The sequence below is a fragment of the Peromyscus californicus genome, unplaced genomic scaffold (assembly GCF_007827085.1).
Source record: "Peromyscus californicus insignis strain IS unplaced genomic scaffold, ASM782708v3 Scaffold_5__1_contigs__length_169319896, whole genome shotgun sequence".
NCBI lineage: Eukaryota > Metazoa > Chordata > Mammalia > Rodentia > Cricetidae > Peromyscus > Peromyscus californicus.
This window is the reverse complement of record NW_026294573.1, coordinates 89,437,614-89,457,530: the sequence shown is the minus strand read 5'-3', so window position 1 is coordinate 89,457,530 and position 19,917 is coordinate 89,437,614. Positions and strand designations below refer to the sequence as shown.

The 19,917-nt window shown below is 40.7% G+C and overlaps 1 protein-coding gene across 7 annotated transcripts in view; it reads left to right on the top strand.

Annotated features, from left to right (window-relative positions):
• Musk (muscle associated receptor tyrosine kinase) overlaps nucleotides 1–15,767 on the top strand; it is a 91,612-nt gene extending 75,845 nt beyond the window's left edge. For all 7 annotated transcript variants that reach the window (XM_052716972.1, XM_052716969.1, XM_052716968.1 and 4 more), the window contains 4 exons: nucleotides 7,680–7,878; nucleotides 8,510–8,701; nucleotides 10,123–10,271; nucleotides 14,737–15,767. In XM_052716972.1, the coding sequence (XP_052572932.1) occupies nucleotides 7,680–7,878; nucleotides 8,510–8,701; nucleotides 10,123–10,271; nucleotides 14,737–15,419 (1,223 nt within the window). In that variant the 3' untranslated portion in view covers nucleotides 15,420–15,767. The remainder of the gene's footprint in view (nucleotides 1–7,679; nucleotides 7,879–8,509; nucleotides 8,702–10,122; nucleotides 10,272–14,736) is intronic.
• Nucleotides 15,768–19,917: the final 4,150 nt, after the last annotated feature.

The following is a 19,917-nucleotide window of genomic DNA, read 5'->3' as shown; positions in this document are numbered from 1 at the left end:
AAGGAGACATTGACGACTTTTCATGTTCCGTTAAGAGTAACTGTTCTTGAGAAACTCCTCCCACTAACCAAAATATTCCTAATTCTAAATCATCCAGACAACTTGACAATCCTCTTATCAGCAGTTAGATAAATGTATTCTTTGCTTCTAAAATTCACTTTCCATAACAGTCAGCTACTATTTTGGCCACCAACAAAGTGAGAGAGAGAGAGAGAGAGAGAGAGAGAGGAGGGAGAGTTATGTAATGTACTAATATTTTAATCATTTAATCATTGAAATGCTGATTGGGCCTATCTTGTGAGGGATGAGAAAGCTAGAAATTCACAGAAACTGAATTGGAAGTGATTTTAACAGTTCTTTCACACAAATTCTCCCACAGAGGGAGAATGCCTTCGGCATTGTCTCTGCAGACATTCCCTTTCCTGACTCTAATTCACTCCATTAATTGGGAGAACATTTTGGCCACATTGAACTAAACTTGGTCCCCTGTAGCTTCTAATTGCTGGTGTTTTTTCCATCCCTCTGGCTCACCCTCTGTAGCACAGACTTTGAAAATACTTGGAGACACATGCCCTATTTCCCTGTAGCTTCTTCCTCTTCCCATTAAATATGCCTAGTTTCCAACTTCTCCTTTTGTGAGCTGAGTTCCAAAGTCCTCACCTTCATGTCTGCCCTACGCTGGCAGTGAGAGATGGAGGAACGTGCAGAACTGAATGCAGTAGACAGAACACGATCCGATGAGATTTAGAATGTGGCGATTTCCTGTGATTAGGTTTGTTCTTTCATTTGTGTTGAGTAAACCCATGCTAATGGCCTAGCCATCTCTCTCTTGGGCTTGCGGGGAGGTGGCTCAAACGCAGTGTGCTTATTGTGCAAGCACGATGATGTAAGTTCAGTGCCTGGCACCCATGTCAAAGAGAACCGGGATGGCATACCCTTGTAGTGCCAGAGCTGGAGAGGCGGAGGCAGGACAGACCCTAGGACTCAATTTTACTGACTTTTGGCTAGTTATGTCTCCACTGTTGCTAGAGTTTTCCTGCCTGGCCCACAGTCAGGACAAATCTCTCTCACCCGCCAGTCCCAAGCCGCTCAAACCCGATCAAGTAAACAGAGACATTTATATTGGTTTTAAACTGTATGGCCGTGGCAGGCTTCTTGTTAATTGTTCTTACAGCTTAAATTAATCCATTTCTATTAATCTATACCTTGCCACGTGGCTTGTGGCTTACCGGTACTTTACATCTTCCTTTTCCTGATGGCGGCTGGCAGTGTCTCCCTTTTTCAGCTTCCTGTTCTCTCTCTAGTCTCCTCTCTGTTAGTCCCGCCTATACTTCCTGCCTGGCCACTGCCAATCAGTGATTTATTCATTGACCAATCAGCAACACATTTGACATACAGACCATCCCACAGCACTTCCCGTTTTCTTTTCTTAAAAAGGAAGGTTTTAACCTTTACATATCTCCAAAGTCAGCTTGGTATATTTGGGAATTTGGGCGTAGCTTCTCTTACTACTTTTTGTTGGAGGGGGGCGCTGTATCTTTTGGGGAAACAAAGAAAATTTTAGGATCATGGAGTAGTCCGTGAGGCTGTATCATCTGAGCCAGTTGTCTTGAAACGGTTTTGGATGTTGGATCATCTGGGCCATGGTGTCATCGGAGACCTTTTAGGGGGTCTTGGCTGGTCAAACCTGATGTATCTTACTCTGGAACAAATCCATAGCCTCTTGCTTTTTGTGGAAACAAAAGAGACTCTTTTTCAAAGCAACATATCCTTACATCTAAATTTTGAAGTCAAAGTATCTTTAAAATATACGTACTGGTTTAACTCAGCTTCCTTTACAATCAAACATCTTTCTGTAGTTAAGAATCCCAAAGACAACACAATCTAGACTCTCTGTGTAATAGTCATCTCTATGTGGCTTATTTTTATATTAATTTTATTGTCTCTTTAAAGACTTTATTTTTTAAAACCATGTATTTGTTTTTATATTGTATATATCATCTTTTTTTGTCTCTTTCAAGCCTACGTATATTTTATACATATTTTAAACTATTACATCTGAATCTGTTTTATTGTGAATCTATTGCTTTAAGCTGCAGCAGCTGTGGCTGCTGGCTCCGCCCATCGCAGCTTCCCAACATGGCTACGTTTACCGCCAGCTCTGGGAGCCATCGTGGGTCTATGCTTTTATCCAAGCAGCATGTAGCCCAGAAACCTCTTTTTTTTTTTTTTTTGTTTTGTACTAACAAAGACTAAATCCATTAAGCAGCTTAATGTGTCACTTGTAGAGGCCTCATTCCTGCCATATCGCAGGTCGAGCGCACACGTTAGGAACCCGCCAGTAGCTCAAACCGGCAGCGGCCGCTCATTTGAGAGAAACAATTAGGAACTGTTTTTAGCTCCGTTTTAGAATCTTTTTTCTCAGGTTTTAGGTGGAAACTCTTGCCCCACGTTGGGCGCCATTTGTAGCTGGAGTTTTTTTGCCTGGCCCATAGTCAGGACAAATCTCTCTCACCCGCCAGTCCCAAGCCGTTTAAACCCGATTAAATAAACACAGAGACTTATATTGGTTTTAAATTGTATGGCCGTGGCAGGCTTTTTGTTAACTGTTCTTACAGCTTAAATTAATCCATTTTTATTAATCTATACCTTGTCATGTGGCTTGTGGCTTATTGGTACTTTACATCTTTCTTTTCCTGATGGCGGCTGGCAGTGTCTCCCTTTTTCAGCTTCCTGTTCTCTCTCTAGTCTCCTCTCTGTTAGTCCCGCCTATACTTCCTGCCTGGCCACTGCCAATCAGTGATTTATTCATTGACCAATCAGCAACACATTTGACATACAGACCATCCCACAGCACTCCACTTTTCTATGAAAGCCAGATCCTAGCTTTTCCTTCACATTCCTCCTTCTGCCCGCCACGGAACCGTTAGACTCTCTAGTGAGACCTCAGAATGCTTTTCTCTTGTTCTTTGCTTCCCTGGCATCAGGTGTTTCCTTGCAGAACGACTCTCTTGAGTCTTATTTAGAGAACTAGACAAAGTTCCCAGGCACGGCATCATTATCTATCTAGGTTAAAAACTATGTATTTTTTATTATTAGTCTTTATTCTTACCTTGAAGTCTCTTTCAGATTCAGTTGGTCTTTAGTGTGATGTTCTATATACTTCCTCAAAGGAGGTCTTGAGAGTGAATTCTTAAGGTGGTGAAAATCACCAATAGTCTTCTTTTACCACAATAACTGAGATGAAATAGCATGATAGGAAGATACTGAATGACATCACATTTCTCTAACCAGCCTGTAGATGAAATTGCATATTTTCTAGCTTCTAGCTTGGAAAGCACATGGTTTAATGTGCCTGGTTATTTTTCTTGTAATTTTTTTTTCCTGTCTGGGAAGAGGCTTTTAGATTTTCCTCTTTATTGGTGGTGTGTGTAGTAGAAATCCTGCCCAATGGTGTGCATCAGACATCTCTTTCTGGCTCCTTACTTAGGAGGTCCTGTTAGGAGCTTGAGATCAGCCCTGGTGGGGATGATGTCATAGAAGTCAGGGGTGCGGCTGAGACATCTTTCTGATGTACAGAGCTGACCAATTGCTGCACGTTTAAAGCCCTCCTGTGGCTTTTCTCCACTTGCTGCAGGGCAAAGGCCAAATAACTTCCCTTGGCACGCGAGACCTTCTTATGATCTCTGCACTAACTGTAGAAGTTCCCATCTGCAACAGCGAAACTGTCAGGTGCACTTGGGGAGAAGTACAACAGCTTGGCTCTGATCCGGCACATGTATTTCTTCTTTGTCAAACCTTGTTTCCTCCCCTCACTCCACTCAGCTCTCAGCAGGCCCCCCTGAGCAGGAGTATTGGTTTGGGCCTGTCAGGATGCAATAACAAAGCACACTAGAGGGAGCAGCTTGTAAGCCACAGAAGTCTGTTGTTCGGAGTTCTGGAAGTTGGCTGGCCAGGACTAAGGCACAGGTGTATTTGGTGTTACAGGAGGATCATACACATGGCTGCCGCAGACACAGCTTCAGACATCACTATCTTCTCACCGTAACTCCACAAGGCAGATGGGAAGGGCTCTCAGACCCCTCTTATAAAGGCCGAAGTCACATCTGGCTTTTCAAGAGGCAAATGCTCAGACTAGAGTAGCTTTCTACTGGTGTTGCCTCTTCATTATTTATATCTAATTTAACTTTACATTAGAAGACCCACCGAGACCTGAACTGGTACTGCCCCTAATTGTTCACAAGTACTTCTTACTGTTCCCACAACATCCTCTTGCATTTTGTTGCTAATAATCTTAGCAATTGGTTTGTGCCTCCTTGGCAAGTAAGGCTACAACACTCCTGTTTCCTAAGAATCATTAATAGTAATCAATGTATGGATGAGTGAATACTTGGTGATCATAGGGAAAGGATAAAGATACAAAGTTTGTTAAGGAAAAATTAAGCATAGAAAGGAAATATAATAGAAGTCTGATTGGGTCATTTGGTCACAGACAAGTGATTGACACAGCTCTGGAGAAAACCAGAGCAACTTGTTCTTCCAAGCAACAATCAAAGAATCATAATAGAACTATCCAGAAAGGAAGAAATGTTTAAAACCATACAGAAGTACTACTAGTCAAACTATGTAAATTCTTGCATTTAAAAAGTAAATCTTATAGAATGATCATGGATTTAAAAAAACACACACCATTAAAATCAGAGTGGATGGTGTATGTGTGTGTGTGTGTATGTGTGTGTGTGTGTGTGTGTGTGTACGCGTGCGCGCGCACACATGTGTTTGTGGGTAGATGCCCCTGTGTGCACATATGTGGAGACTAGACATTGGTTTCTTCATCACTATCCACCTTATTTTTTAAGGCAAAGACTCTCACTGAACCAGGTGCTCACTCATTGGCTAGATGGGCCCGTCAGTGAGCTCTGGGACGGAGCTGTCTGTGCCCCGCCCCCCCAGCACTGGGGTTACAAGTGCATGCCACCACAATTTCACTTGAGTTCTGGAGATCCAAACTCCCCTCCTCATTCTTGTGTAGCAAAGGCTTTATCCACTGAACTGATTTTCTGATATTTTTTGAGAAAATAATTACCCATATATTTCCTGATTATGTCATATCAACTTTACAAATTACATCATATTATCTTACATATTATATATAATATGAACAGCTCTGTAAAATCCACGCATAAATAGACATTAATCTGTATCTTTTAGTAATGATTCCTTACTATATTTAGGATGAGGAGTTTAGCTGACTCTTTTAAGGCTTCCTTTGGATTGAAAAAGCTAGGGGTGACTATGGACCAGTGTTAGAACTGGGAAATCTAAGCCCACTGCTGCTGTGCTTGATAAGGCACACTATCCAATCCCATGCAGTTACTGCTGTATTGAATGTTTTCCCATCCCATATGCCTTCCTGGGTCTCAGCAGTGACCAAGCTTGACCTCTACAATCCAAAACCACTTGCTTAGTCACCGGTAGGCAGGAGTCTTCACTATGCCCACTCCTAGACTAGAACTCATACATAAACACCCCTTATAACTTACACTTTCACAAATGCTATGTTTCAAATGGCCTCTTGTATTAAAGGTTTTCTTTTGTTCAGCTAGCAGTAGTGAGCTGTCCCCACTTCAAACTAAGAAGGCAGACACAGACACTTCTTATAACCATCACTTGAAAAACGCCCTTTTCCAGTTGTTGTTGGCTCCTGTTGAAATATAGTTTTCTTTTGTGTTTTTGACATTTTTATATTAATATCTTCCTGCTTGTGAAACCTGTATTCTCTTACTGTATTGGGATTAGTCAGTAATTGCTCACTTAGGCACTTCTAAATCTGTCAGATCATTGGCGTGGCTTTCTCTTTCATGCTGACGTTTCTGGGTTGCATCCTAGCTTCCGTAATGGGTTCAAAGTGTGTTCTCTAGATGGGACATATTGTGATAACTCGAATTTTACCTCTTCCAAGTCTCAAAGAGTATGTTTGACATTACACAATGTTTTTTTTTAAGGTAATTTCTTGGTTACTTATGGTTCTACTCCTGTATATTTTTTATTCATATTTGGTAACTACTGTATTCCTATAATTTTCTCTAAGATTTTGAAATGTGATTGCATAATCATGTACTATTTTGTTTTTATTGATCTTTGAGTCTGTCGAGATAACCCTTCTTAATTGCTACATCTGTGGCTTTCTTGTCTTTTTCCAATTAAAATTCCACTCGTCAAACCATGTTCTAAATATTTAAAACACTGGGAACTTTACTCATCTCTGTCGTTGTGGTATGTGTAGTCTCACTGAGTGGCTTCTGCTTGCATATGGGTATCGCTGTGTCCCATTTCCCTTTGTTCTCAAGAATTACTGTTGCTCCTCTAAAGTCTCACATTCCATTCACTCTCTTCCTCGTGTGTAACAGGAGAAGATAAAACCATGAGTTTATCAATGAATACAACTTTAGCCAAATTTCATACATGCCATTAAGACTTTAATTTTCTGACCTATAACTATGGCTACGTCTAACTTTTAAACCCAAAAAGTTACAGTTACAGATCTTTCTTTTTCTTAGTAGTCCTGCTGGATTTTATGTAATCTCTCACTGTATACATTTTGGGTGAGAGAACAGAGCTCTATAATTTATGCTTTTGAAATTTATTGAGGTTTGTCTTTGTGGCCTAACATCAGCCACGTCTGTTAGTCTTTCCCAGATATTTGTTTGTTTGTTTGATTTTTTTTTTAAGGATGTATTTATTTATTATGTATACAGTGTTCTGTCTGCATGTATGCCTGCCAGGAGAGGGCACCAGATCTCATTATGGATAGTTGGGAGCCACCATGTGGTTGCTGGGAATTGAACTCAGGACCTCTGCAAGAGCAGCCAGTGCTCTTAACCTCTGAGCCATCTCTCCAGCCCATTCCCCAGATATTTGAAGAATCAATCTTCTCTTTTTAGGCTACAAAGTTGATTCTTAGCTGTCAAGAGTGTTTTGGGTTATGTATAAAATATTCTGTTTCCACTTTTTTTGTTTCTGTTTTTGTCTTTACTCACTGTACGAAGAAGGTTTCAAGGTATTCATAATAAGGTTGTTTAATTATGTCCACCGTGGACTTGCAAGCTGCACGCAGAGCAACACAGGTGTAGCATCTGCTAGTTTCCAGCACAAATGCAGATTTGACTTTTTTTTTAATTCCATTGTCTTTTTTATGTGGGAGTTTGATGAGAGTTCAAGTTTTAGATGAATTGACTTCTGCTCCTTATGTTCCAGTGGTTTCATTTTACATCTTTTTCCATTACTTTTTATTATTTGTAAATCCACTACACACACACACACACAAAACACAAAGACACAAGCTCAGCTCAGATGTTCTCACCTTCGGTCTCATTATGTGAAGATATTTTTAGTGCATAATTTAGTGCATATTTTGAGTGCTGTCAATCACAAATAGGACATAAGGAACCTAAGCCTGGGATTTGTATTTCTTTCAGAAAAGCATATTTCTCCACTGAGTGTCCTCTTCCTTGCAAATGAACGTTATTGGATTCTTAATACTGGATTTTATAGACAGATAACCAAGGAGATCCTGATACACCATCATATTCTTAATGCTGTGGTAGTAAGTGCGTCAGCTCAAACATTGTTTCTTAAAGTTTCCAAAATAAGCAAAACAAACGATTGTTCCCTTGCAGCATTCCCACCAATAACGTCCTCCAAGCCAAGTGTGGACATTCCAAACCTGCCTTCCTCCACCTCGTCCTTCGCCGTCTCTCCTGCATACTCCATGACGGTCATCATCTCCATCATGTCCAGCTTTGCCCTGTTTGCTCTTCTTACCATCGCGACTCTTTACTGCTGCCGAAGAAGGAAAGAGTGGAAAAAGAAGAAAAGGTCAGATTCGGGTTGAAGCCCATCACGTGAAGTCATGCCGTGTAACCCACACACTCAATTCTGGAATTGGGGGTTAGAAGAGCAGTGTCTGTCACACCACCCTTGCCTTACTAACATCCATGCCTTGGCTTTAAAATTAGACAGCCCTGGCCGGGCGGTGGTGACGCACGCCTTTAATCCCAGCACTCGGGAGGCAGAGGCAGGCGGATCTCTGTGAGTTCGAGGCCAGCCTGGGCTACCAAGTGAGTCCCAGGAAAGGCGCAAAGCTACACAGAGAAACCCTGTCTCGAAAAACAAAAAACAAAAAAAACAAAACAAAAAAAAAAAAAAATTAGACAGCCCTACCTTGAGCTTTAAAAAGCTCCCGTGTACCAAAGTCAGTTTTTACCACAGGAAGAACTTAATCTTTCGGGTGGAAATGGCTGCTCCTGTATCCTGCCTTCTCCCACCTCTGCTGCTGATATGGATGGTGACAAAAGGTGCCTCTTGACTGGAGACCAAGCCACATACTTGGTTGTTCTCGGGCCTAAGAGTCCTCAGCTAACTCAGTATTACATACTCTATGTATTTCTAACTGTCTTGAAGGATCTAGGTCAAAGGCCATTGCTGATCTCGCCTCTCGCACCTGCAGAGAGTCAGCAGCGGTGACCCTCACCACACTGCCTTCCGAGCTCCTACTGGACAGACTCCATCCCAACCCCATGTACCAGAGGATGCCGCTCCTCCTGAATCCCAAGTTGCTCAGCCTGGAGTATCCCAGGAATAACATTGAGTATGTCAGAGACATCGGAGAGGGAGCGTTTGGAAGGGTCTTTCAAGCAAGGTAAAATTAACCATGAGGGGAAGGGAGGAATCTCTGTTGAAAAATTACAGGATCATTAGACTGATCTACTCTATCTAAAGTCGTTATCAAGTTATTTAATTCTTTATATCATTTGTTTGTATTGAATGCTATTTTTGAAGATTTTTAAATTTTTTAATTTACATGGGTTGGTGTTTTGCCTGCATGTATGTATGTGCACCATGTGGCCACAGTGCCCTCAGAGACCAAAGGAGGACATTGGATCCCCTGGAACTGGAGTTACAGATGGGTGTGAGCCCCTGTGTGGCTCCTCAAAGCAGTCAGTGTTCTGAGCCATCTCTCTACCCCCACATGCTTTATTATAAATCTTACTGTCCCTCCCATTCTTTACTAGGAAATAATATACCTAGAAAGAATGTAGTTTGCTGCATTTCAATTTGTAATTTATAGGAAATTTAATATATATATATTATATTTATATAAATTTAAAATCAATAAGCAGTTTACAAGAAGTTTCTAGTAATTCAACCATATTTCCTTTCTAGAAAATTATTTTCTATACATTTTAGCCATAATTTCTTACATTGCTTTGGTAATAATCCCTATTTACTTCCTTTTCTTCTTTCTGTTGTCATTCTCTGCTTCATTTAAAGTTCCCTTTGAATTAGTGTTTAAGAACTCAGAATATGACTTCTGTAGACATTAAATAGACATTCAGGGAGTAACAAAACAGAAAAGGAAAATGTAAATATTCAAAAATCAGTGAGTTCAGGAAAGGAGTATATATTACAGTCAATCATAGCTCATTTCTTGACTTGGTGTAAAATGGAATAAAATACCCACTCTGTGTGGATGCAGCTCCAGAGATACATAGCTGGGCAATAGGATGTGGAATTGGATTTAGTTAGTCTTCAGTCTTGTCCTTAAGCAGGCATAGACCTGCTTCCATTTAAAGTAGCTTTGATATTGAGGTTTCATTTAAAGTGAAAAGTCTTACAAACTTACTGTGAGATTGGCAAGAAGCAACTTTAGGCTGTATGGGGAACGTAAAAACAGTCAGCCGTGACTCCACCCTCAAGGAATTTAGATTCAGGCTGATCAGTAGGGGATCACAAAGGACATGTTAAGTCTTTCTCTTTCTCTCTCTCTTTCTCTGTGTGTGTGTGTGTGTGTGTGTGTGTGTGTGTCCCCTCTAGTTGTTAAATAATACATTTAACATGTATGTTCAATGTTATATATTAACATAATTTATTTAAATAACCTATGTTGAAAATAACTAGTGAATTTCCTAAGTGGCGTAACGAAGTTTAAGCCTGACTTATTTTCATCTTCCTTCGGTTTGTGGCTCCGGAAAAGGCTGCAGAAGCATGGTGGGGGGCTCTATAAATGTGAGTAAATATAATCATGGGGATAAACATCCCCGCCTTGGGTTTATCTCTCAGGGCTCCTGGCTTACTGCCTTATGAACCTTTCACTATGGTGGCCGTGAAGATGCTTAAGGAGGAGGCCTCGGCGGACATGCAAGCTGACTTTCAGAGGGAGGCAGCCCTCATGGCAGAGTTTGACAACCCCAACATCGTGAAGCTCTTAGGTATGAAAATATGACCGAAGGAAGACTGTTCCTCGGCAAGGAGGCTTTCTGAGCTTTCCCTCTTTGGTATTTCCCTTATTTAGTCTGCTGTCTTTCTTGCCGATCAGTGGGACATGTCTCTCTCCTCCTTCCCTAGTTCAGCCTCTTCCCCTCCTTCCTCACACTCCTTCTACCCCAGCTCTCAGGGCGCTGTGCCTCACAGATACCCTTTAACCCCATCACTTCCGACTGTCTCATCCCTGCTGCCTCTTCTCTGGTTAGAAAGTTTTCAAGTGTCTCCACATAGAATAAATTCCCTTGACACTAATTCACCATCACAGAATTTATTAAGGCCTAAAAGTATGTATAGCTCATTTGCCCATTTTATTTTTTCCCTAAACTAGAGCATCATGATTTAAATCACATTTTGTTCATTGTTGTGTCCCCATTTCATCACAGATTCATAAATTTAACAAGTATTCATGGAATAGTTCATATAGTTACTTAGAAATAAATAAACCTTTAACAATATCTGGCCTTGTGCAGCTTACATTCTTTTTGAGAGACAGCAGAAGTAAACATGGGTAAATGTGGCTTATATGCTTCTGATTTGTTTTAAAACTCCAAGTAAAGGGAGACTTTTTGGAACATGAGCTACTATCTTTGAAGACTTCAGTGTGCAGGTGACATTTGTGTACAGACTTGGCCGAGGTAAGAGAATGGCAGTGTGGATAGATTGGAGAATGAGCCGCTCCTGCACAGGCCCCATGGCAAGCTTGGCTAGTGCTTAAAGAACACCAGACAGGGCTGGGAAGAGGGTGGGCTGTACATAGTGTCCACTGCACCAACATGAGGGCCTGCGTTTGGACCCCCTTCACCCGCAGAAAGGCTGGGTATGGTGACACATGCCTGTGAATCCCAACACTGAGAAAGTAAAGAGAAGAGGACCCCTAGGACTTGAAGGCAGCCCACCTAGTGGGATTGGCAAGTGTAGTGATATATTGTATACCCTAATAAACTTGCCTGGGGATCAGAGGACAGAGCCAGCCACTAGATTAGACATAGAGGCCAGACAGTGGTGGCACACACCCTTAATCCTACCACTCGGGGAAACAGAGAGCCATCTGGACCTCTGTGAGTTCAAGGCCACACTGGAAACAGAGCCAGGCAGTGGTGGCACACACCTTTAATCCCAGTACTGGGAAGCACACATGCCTTTAATTCCAGAAAGTGACATGGCTGTGCAGGGAAAGGTATATAAGGTGTGAGGAAGCAGAAACTAAGGCAGTTCAACTGAGACCCTTTCAGATGAGGACTCAGAGACTTGCAGTCTGAGGAAACAGGATTGGCTGAGGAGTTGGCGAGGTGAGGTTGGTTGTGGCTTGTTCTGTTTCTCTGATCTTTAAGCTTTCACCCCAATATCTGGCTCTGGTTTTTTTATATTAAAAGACCACCTAAAATTCAAACAACAGGCGAGCTCCAGGATCAGTGAGAGACTCTGTCTCAGGAAAAAATAAGGTCGGGAGCCATTAAGGAAGACACTTGACATTGGTTATGCCATACACATCCATGTGCACACATCCTACACACATGTACCCTTACACACAAACATAAACATGTGTATATATACACACACACAGAATAGAGAATAAAAAGGTGATGGGGAGGGTTTGAGGGAGTTATGTAAGACTAGATCCCATAGTAAATGCAGTGGGGTGGTTGGAAGATACTGCAAGACCTTCACACAAAGAACCAAAGAATACTGAGACTGGGAGAAATAGTCTTCCTCAGAGAAGAGCTCACCAACTCTTATCTAATACCAGATGTTCAGCCCTGACAATATACATACAAGTAACATTATACAGACTGACCAGGTTGTATTTAGGAATATGTATGTGATATATATATATATATATATATATATATATATATATATATATATACACACACACACACACACACACACACACACACTCATATGCATGTAATAACAATTAATGAAAAGAGGCCATAAATTTGAAAGTAAGGAGAGGGAAATGATGTAATTACAGTATAATCTCAAAAATTAAAGAAAAAACCACTGACTTTTACTGTAACTAAAATGGAAGTCAAATGGAAAGTCTGAGCGGAAAAGTGCCAAGCCATGGTATGACGTGATTCACATTTTCCCCCAGAAGGCCTCTGTCTGGTTTGTTGAGCGGAGTTGCAGGGAAGGCAGTGAAAACATGGAGACAGTGAATGGGTTCTTTCAGTATGCAGAAAAGGAAGATGTGGCATAGGTCAGGGAGACGTGGTGGGGTAATGAGAAGGTGTAGTCGGAGGGTTTCTCTGGTCCCACAGTCCCATGGCCCACTTATAAAATAATCACTCAGAAGCTTATATTAATTATAACTACTCTGCCATTAGCTCAGACTTATTACTGATTAGCTCTTACACTTAAATTAACCCATAATTCTTATCTATGTTTAGCCATGTGACTTGGTTCCTTTTCTCAGTTCTGCCTTGTCATCTTGCTTCCTCTGTGTCTGGCTGGCGTCTCCTGACTCAGCTTGCCTCTTCCAAGAATTCTCCTTGTCTGCTTATCCCACCTATACTTCCTGCCTGGCTACTGGCCAATCAGTGTTTTGTTTATCAACCAATCAGAGCAACACATATTTATAACATACAGAACGACATTCCACAACAAGAAGGGATGGGGGTCTGTGTGCAGTTCAAAGGCAGAACCAAATAATTCCTAGATAGAGCAAATGTGAACTGTGCAACAAGGAAGGGAGCCGAGGAGAAGGCCACACACTTTGTTTAGGTTTTGATGAATTCTGGAGTGAGGACAGCAATGGGACATTCAAGTGCGGTGAGCTCGAACCATGCGGAAGAGCTGAGAATACACGTGGAAAGCCAGATCCCTCCTACTGCAGTGGTCTAAACTTCCTGCTCAACACCCATCAGGCTCAGAAAACATAGCAATAGAGCTAAAGTGAGGTACTCAGAGGAGAAAGATGGCATTTTCGCTTTTTAAATTTTGTATAACTTGAAAGCCTTTGACAATAATCGACAATGAGAACCAAACTGAGACACTTTTTTGTTGTTGCAAACTAATTTGAACTGTTCCTTAAAGTCTGACTATATTCATATATGTGTCTGCAATTTTACAGCATTCTCTGTTCCTGGGGTTGATTCTGACTCAAGCCAGGTACAACGCACTGACGCGTGGTTACTGGGAAGTGTGTTTTTTCATCACCAATAAGAGTTTCTTTCAAATTACCCAACAAGAACTAAGATTCATACTGCCTATAATAATTGGAGGTAGAAGAAGAATCAAGATTTCAAAGTCACAGTTGGCTCAAAGTGGATCTGAGGACAGCCATGAGACAATGTAACACACACACACACACACACACACACACACACACACACACACACACATTTTTTTCTTGAGAGGCATATGTTATCTTGAGCTTCCTAATGTAAGAATTCTTTCAAAACCAATTTAACTAGCATAACCACAGTAAAGCCGCCTGATGATACACGTAAATGATTGTTGACAAAGACCCAAAGAAGATCGTGTAAGAGGGACAGTGAAATGTGACCAACATGCGATTTCCTCTTTAATGTATACACTGTCAGCTAAAATCCTTTGAATTACAAAAATAACTAGAAAAGGCCCTAGTCCTTATTTCTCTTCTTTCTCTCAAACTCAAACTTCTACTCTTTCTCTGAAAAACATAACAAATCGGACAATCTGTTTTTGTTGTGATGTGAAATTATGCCCATCAGATTTAATGGTACAAGCTCATACATTTATTTCTCATGTATAGTAAGATGTCAAGGGTTTTCAAATGTCTTCCTGGCACTGTGTGTAAAACTCTGTGTGTATGAACATTGCTTTCTTTATAGAATGCACATCAAATGATAAAAATCTCAAACTCTTTTACTACAGCCACCTAAGGAGTTCCTCCTAGAATTTGGGATTATTTTTACTGTTCTTCCTAAATGTGGTAGATATTTCTTGTTCTCATTCTTCAGAGAACTAAACAGAATGATTACATCACACATTCCCAGCAAACACTCATTCCTGAATCCATTTACCGTATGTTACCTTGCACTGCTCCCCAGATACCTGGTCAGTCTGAGGGATTTAAAGAAACATGACATAGTCTCTCCATTCCAAGAGATGAAATGTTTGGGAAACATCTTTAAAACAATGAATGTGTATGAAGTAAAGTGGTAGGTACTATGTGGAAAGATAACGGAGGGAAAAATTTAAGAATCAAGGGGTCGGGAATTGAGACACCCTAGAAAGAGAAGAAATACATCAAAATTTACCAGGTAACAGGAGATGTTTAAGAAAAGAAGTGGGGGGTCACAGGATGACTCTTGCTGTCCTTAAAAAGTGGGACCCCATCTTTTCTGGTCTGGTCTTTTGATTTTGGAGTGCTCTTTCCTTGTGGAAAGACTCAGCCTAACAAAGATATTATTTTGATTGCAGGCGTATGTGCGGTAGGAAAGCCTATGTGTCTGCTCTTTGAGTACATGGCCTATGGTGACCTCAATGAGTTCCTCCGAAGCATGTCCCCTCACACCATGTGCAGCCTCAGCCACAGTGACCTGTCCACGAAGGCTCGGATGTCCAGCCCCGGTCCTCCACCCCTGTCCTGTGCGGAACAGCTCTGCATTGCCAGGCAAGTGGCAGCCGGCATGGCCTACCTGTCCGAGCGCAAGTTTGTCCACCGGGACTTAGCCACTAGGAACTGCCTGGTGGGGGAGAACATGGTGGTGAAAATTGCAGACTTTGGCCTCTCCAGGAACATCTACTCCGCAGATTACTACAAAGCTAATGAAAACGATGCCATCCCTATCCGTTGGATGCCACCCGAGTCCATCTTCTACAACCGCTACACCACGGAGTCGGACGTGTGGGCCTATGGTGTGGTCCTCTGGGAGATCTTCTCCTATGGCCTGCAGCCCTACTATGGCATGGCCCATGAAGAGGTCATTTACTATGTGAGAGATGGCAACATCCTCTCCTGCCCTGAGAACTGCCCCTTGGAACTGTACAACCTCATGCGCCTGTGTTGGAGCAAGCTGCCGTCGGACAGACCCAGCTTCTGCAGTATCCACCGGATCCTGCAGCGCATGTGCGAGAGAGCAGAGGGAACGGTGGGGGTCTAGAGCTGACTGTGCTCAAACAACACCCAGTAGGCTCTTTTCAGACTGTGAGCTGAAGGATTTCAGACTGTGAGCTGGAGGAATCCTACGGCAGAGGTCGGACAGGACCGGATAGGAAAGAGTTTAATGTAGACATCACGAACCAGTTTGCCACAAGAAACAGATCGTGAAAAACCCGCAGGGTAGAAGAGTCTCGTTGAAATAGGAAATTGGAGACACAAGCTAGGAAAAGTAAGAAGATTGCAGGTCGCTCTTCTCTCTTGCAGGGCAGGTCCTAATACATACTGTATAATGAGATTACCTCTGGTTCCGTTGCTCCATCACCCCTCAGAGTGAGACTGCTGTGCTCGGTCGGTTGAAGGTTGAATCCAAAGCCGGATGTGCAGCTTCGTTTTTATGCTTTTTTTTATTTATTTTTTTTTTTAGCTTCGTTTTTGATGGAAGACAACCTGTCCATTGAAAAAGCAGCGTGTCTCTGTGTACATGTAGGTAAGGACAGAAATCTAAAGACAAGAACCATTCTTTCCTCACTCAAGACACACGATAGGTCCTTTCTGTGGCTTACTTCTTTCTTGCCTTGAGGGTGCAGTCACGTATTTGCGTTCTAGAGTTGCGCATCTATTTTACTGATGGGTGGACAACCCGCAAGCTCTTTGCTGGCCGCACTTCCCGGCGCCTTTTCTGTCTGATCTCCACCAGAAGCCCTTCCTTGGTGTTCACTCATCACAGAGGTGATTCGCCTCATTCCTCTGGTTTTCTAGAAAAAAAATTCATAACTTACCAGTCTATCCTTTTTTGAGAACTATATTGGCACACTTTCCTTAAAATAACATAGATAACGTTTTTCATCTCTGTCAAGTATGATCCCCTTCTTTTCTATGTGCTCTTGAATTTGCCATACAGTAATTATGTTGCCACCAGCCACTAAATATTGTAAAGCATGAGGCATAATATCAGATACCGCGAGATGCTTTGTGGTTCCAAGCTATTTCACAGGCACTGTTTTTTGTGCATTCTGATGTATTATCTTTTAGAAGGCGTTTTGATTGATTGGTCCTATGATTAGCAGAGCTTTGCTTCATAACTTCTGCACAGTGGATCAAGCCATTTTGTTACTTACTATGATTTTTTTTTTTTTAACTTCCTGGACTCGGGTCCTCCAGTGCCTAAGGTCTCTCAGTAGAAACTTACACACATACATAAGGACATGTGGAGGTGATTTGTCATCTGTGTGTGGTTTCAAAGCCTACACAACATGCCTTGCTATTGTTTTCCTAAGTGTTTTCAATGACTAGAAAGAAAGCCTATTTTAGTATTATCAATTTAAACCAATCTAAACATCCAATAGGATGGCATGTTTGTCTCAGCATGAGTTTTAATTGCACTTTTGAGTTAAAACCACTAAGTTATTTCACTGGTAGCTGGTTAGAATGTGGTGTTGTGTAGGAACAGGGGTCCAGTACAGCAATAAAAAAAGGGAGACATGCTACCAGCTGCAGGATGATATCAGCAAGTCTATGTAAGTGTCCAGGCACCAAACACAGCAAAAGTACCAGGTCATTTTGCACATGGTGCCAAAACATGTTCTCTGGAATTAGGATAGAGCAGAAAAAGAAAATTTTCCATCACTTCATAGTTTACTATGAATCTATTACATGTCATTATTATTCTAAAAACTAATGTAATTTTTGAGTATTATCAATTTTATGGGTATCTCATAATTTAATCAATCTTAGATTTTTGCACATGTAACATTCTCCTAATTTTCATCATCACAAACAGTATTCTGATCACCTCCATTTTTACACATCGCTAAATATCTCTTTATGGAAAACACATGGCATGCACTGTACTATAACTTTTGCTATGGGGCCTGAAGAGATGGCTCAGCAGTTAAGAGTGCATACTGCTCTTGCAAGGACTGGAGTTCAGTTCTCAGCACCCACCTTGCAACCACCTGTAATTCCAGGTCCCAGGGGTTCCGATGCCTCTGGCCTCTGAGGGCACCTGAACTCACGTGCACATACGTACACACAGATACCCACAAAACACATAATAAAAATAAAACTTTTATTGTGCATTGTTATGGTCTCTAGAAATGTTATCATAGCTGCATTGTACAAGATAACTCATAACACTAAGCACTTGCTATGATAGAAAATGAATACTCTTTTATCAATTTTGTGGGGGGGGTACGTGAGCATGTACACACGTGTGGGGGAAGCACAATGTCATGGTGCACATGGAGAAATCAGAGGACATCCTCTAGTACTGGTTGTCTTCTACCTTGTTTGAGATAAGTTCTCTTGCTGTTTGCCACTGGCCTGAGAGCTCCCAGGGATTCTCCTGTCTCCACCTCCATCTTGCTGTAGAGGCTTAGAGGTTACAGCAGAGGCTCCTGCATATGGATTGATGTGGGTTCTGGGGACCTGAACTCCGGTCCATCCTTGTGTGGCAAGGAGTTTACCCAATTGATGCTCTCTTTTTTAAATAAAAAAGAGAATGACATTTGAATGTTAAACTCTGGGGAAATTGAGCTGGTCACAGCAGCACAGCATCAATCCTAGCACTTGGGAGCCTGAGTCATAAAGGTCACAAATTCCAGGCCAGCTTTGACTACACAGTAGCAAAACTCAGTCTCAAAAAGCAAAAGTAAGAGTTGAAATTTTCTTTTTTCTAATTACCTGCAGTCTAATTTTCTATTGTGTCCATTTTAGAATTGATATGTAAGGTTTATTTTATAAAAAGCATATTATGCTTCTGTTATACTTTATATGAAGAGAAAATCGAAGTATATTTTCCCTTAAAGTAAATGTTCCTTTCTTCCTACCTTAAAGTAAATGTTTTTTTCTTCCTTGTAAAAGTGTTCATTTCTTATGAAAAGGAGAAAATGATAAGCAACATACATTAATAATATATACTTTACAATAATAATAAACAATTGTAATAATGAAGAAACAACAACTGTTGCTTATTAATTTTAATATCACAAGAATATTCTTTCACCATTTATCAATAAGTAGGTAGGGAGGTAGATGGCAGATAGAAGATAGATAGATAAATAAGTGATAGATAGATAGGTAGGTATGTAGGTAGATAGATAGATAGATAGATAGATAGATAGGAGATAATTTAAAGTAAAACAGACAGACTGATTCTGCTATACAGATAAGGCTCTGTTCTTATCATCTAATATATTCTAACATATTCTGTATCAAAAAGTATTCATGTACAGCATCACTTGTAATGATTGCACATATGAATTTATTATAGTTTTTATAATGTAGTAGTTCATTGCTGGAATTAGGCTTATATCTATTTTTCATAATAAAATATAATCTTTCATAATCTTTGTTGCTGATATTATGAACATTTTTCGTAAGTAATTTCTTTAGATACCACTCTTAGAAGTGGAATTTATAGATTAAAGGGCACTTGTACTTTTAGTGATTTTGAACATATTGACAATTACATTTCTTTATTAATCTGTCAATGCATATATCTTTCAGAAAAATGACAGAGAGCATTTCTACATTTCTTTCAGCCTCACCAATTCTAAGTACATTATCACTGTGATCATGGTCAATATAGTAACTTAGAATGTTTCATTTTGCAGCTTTCACTTACAGTTACTTAAATACTGATTATTTTAAATATTTCTCAATGTTTTGAGGACAGTTGACTTAGGATTTGTGTGATGCTAATATTTTCTGTTGAGTGCACCTCTTTCTCATTGCTTCATAAAAGCATTTTATACATTAAAGCATTAAATTTTGTCATACACATTTGAACCACTGCTATCACATTGAAATATATACAGTAGATTTTCTTGTGTCTTTGTTATAAGTTTTTATTCATTGAAAAATGATGCTGAATTTCAACATATTCGAATGACTATTTTCTCTAGTTGATATGTTAATAATGTACAATCATGTAAAATTACTTCCTAATATTGAAACAACCTTGTATTCTGAGAATAAACTCTTTTCAGATGTCAATCTTATATTTAACTTCTGATCTATTAAGATTTTGCACCAACATTTCTAAGTTGAAGATTCATCATTTTCCTCCCTGTTACAGTTTTATCTGCAGAGTGATAGTTTCATAAACTTAAGAGATTTTTTTTCTGTATGATATTGGCTAATACTATGGTTTGGCTATGGTTTGGATGTATCCCAGGATGACATTGTTGAGAAGTACCGGAGCTGTTATAAGCCCGGAGGCAGGGTGGTCTGGTCCCATGTGACTAAGGCAATGCAGGCATCACCCTCAGAGGAGATTAGTGCTGGTGTCTTAGAGTGACATGGTCCTCATTAGAGTGGGTTGTTATAAAGTGGGGTGGGGTCACTTCTTCTGCATGTGCCCTCCTGTGTGTTCCAGCTTCCTCTGTATTTCCTGGACATGTTGTAATCGTCAGCAACCCAGCACCCTCCAGCCACCAGAATTGTAAGCCAAATAAAAGATTCAGCCTCAGGCACTTGGTTATAGCAAAAGGAAATAG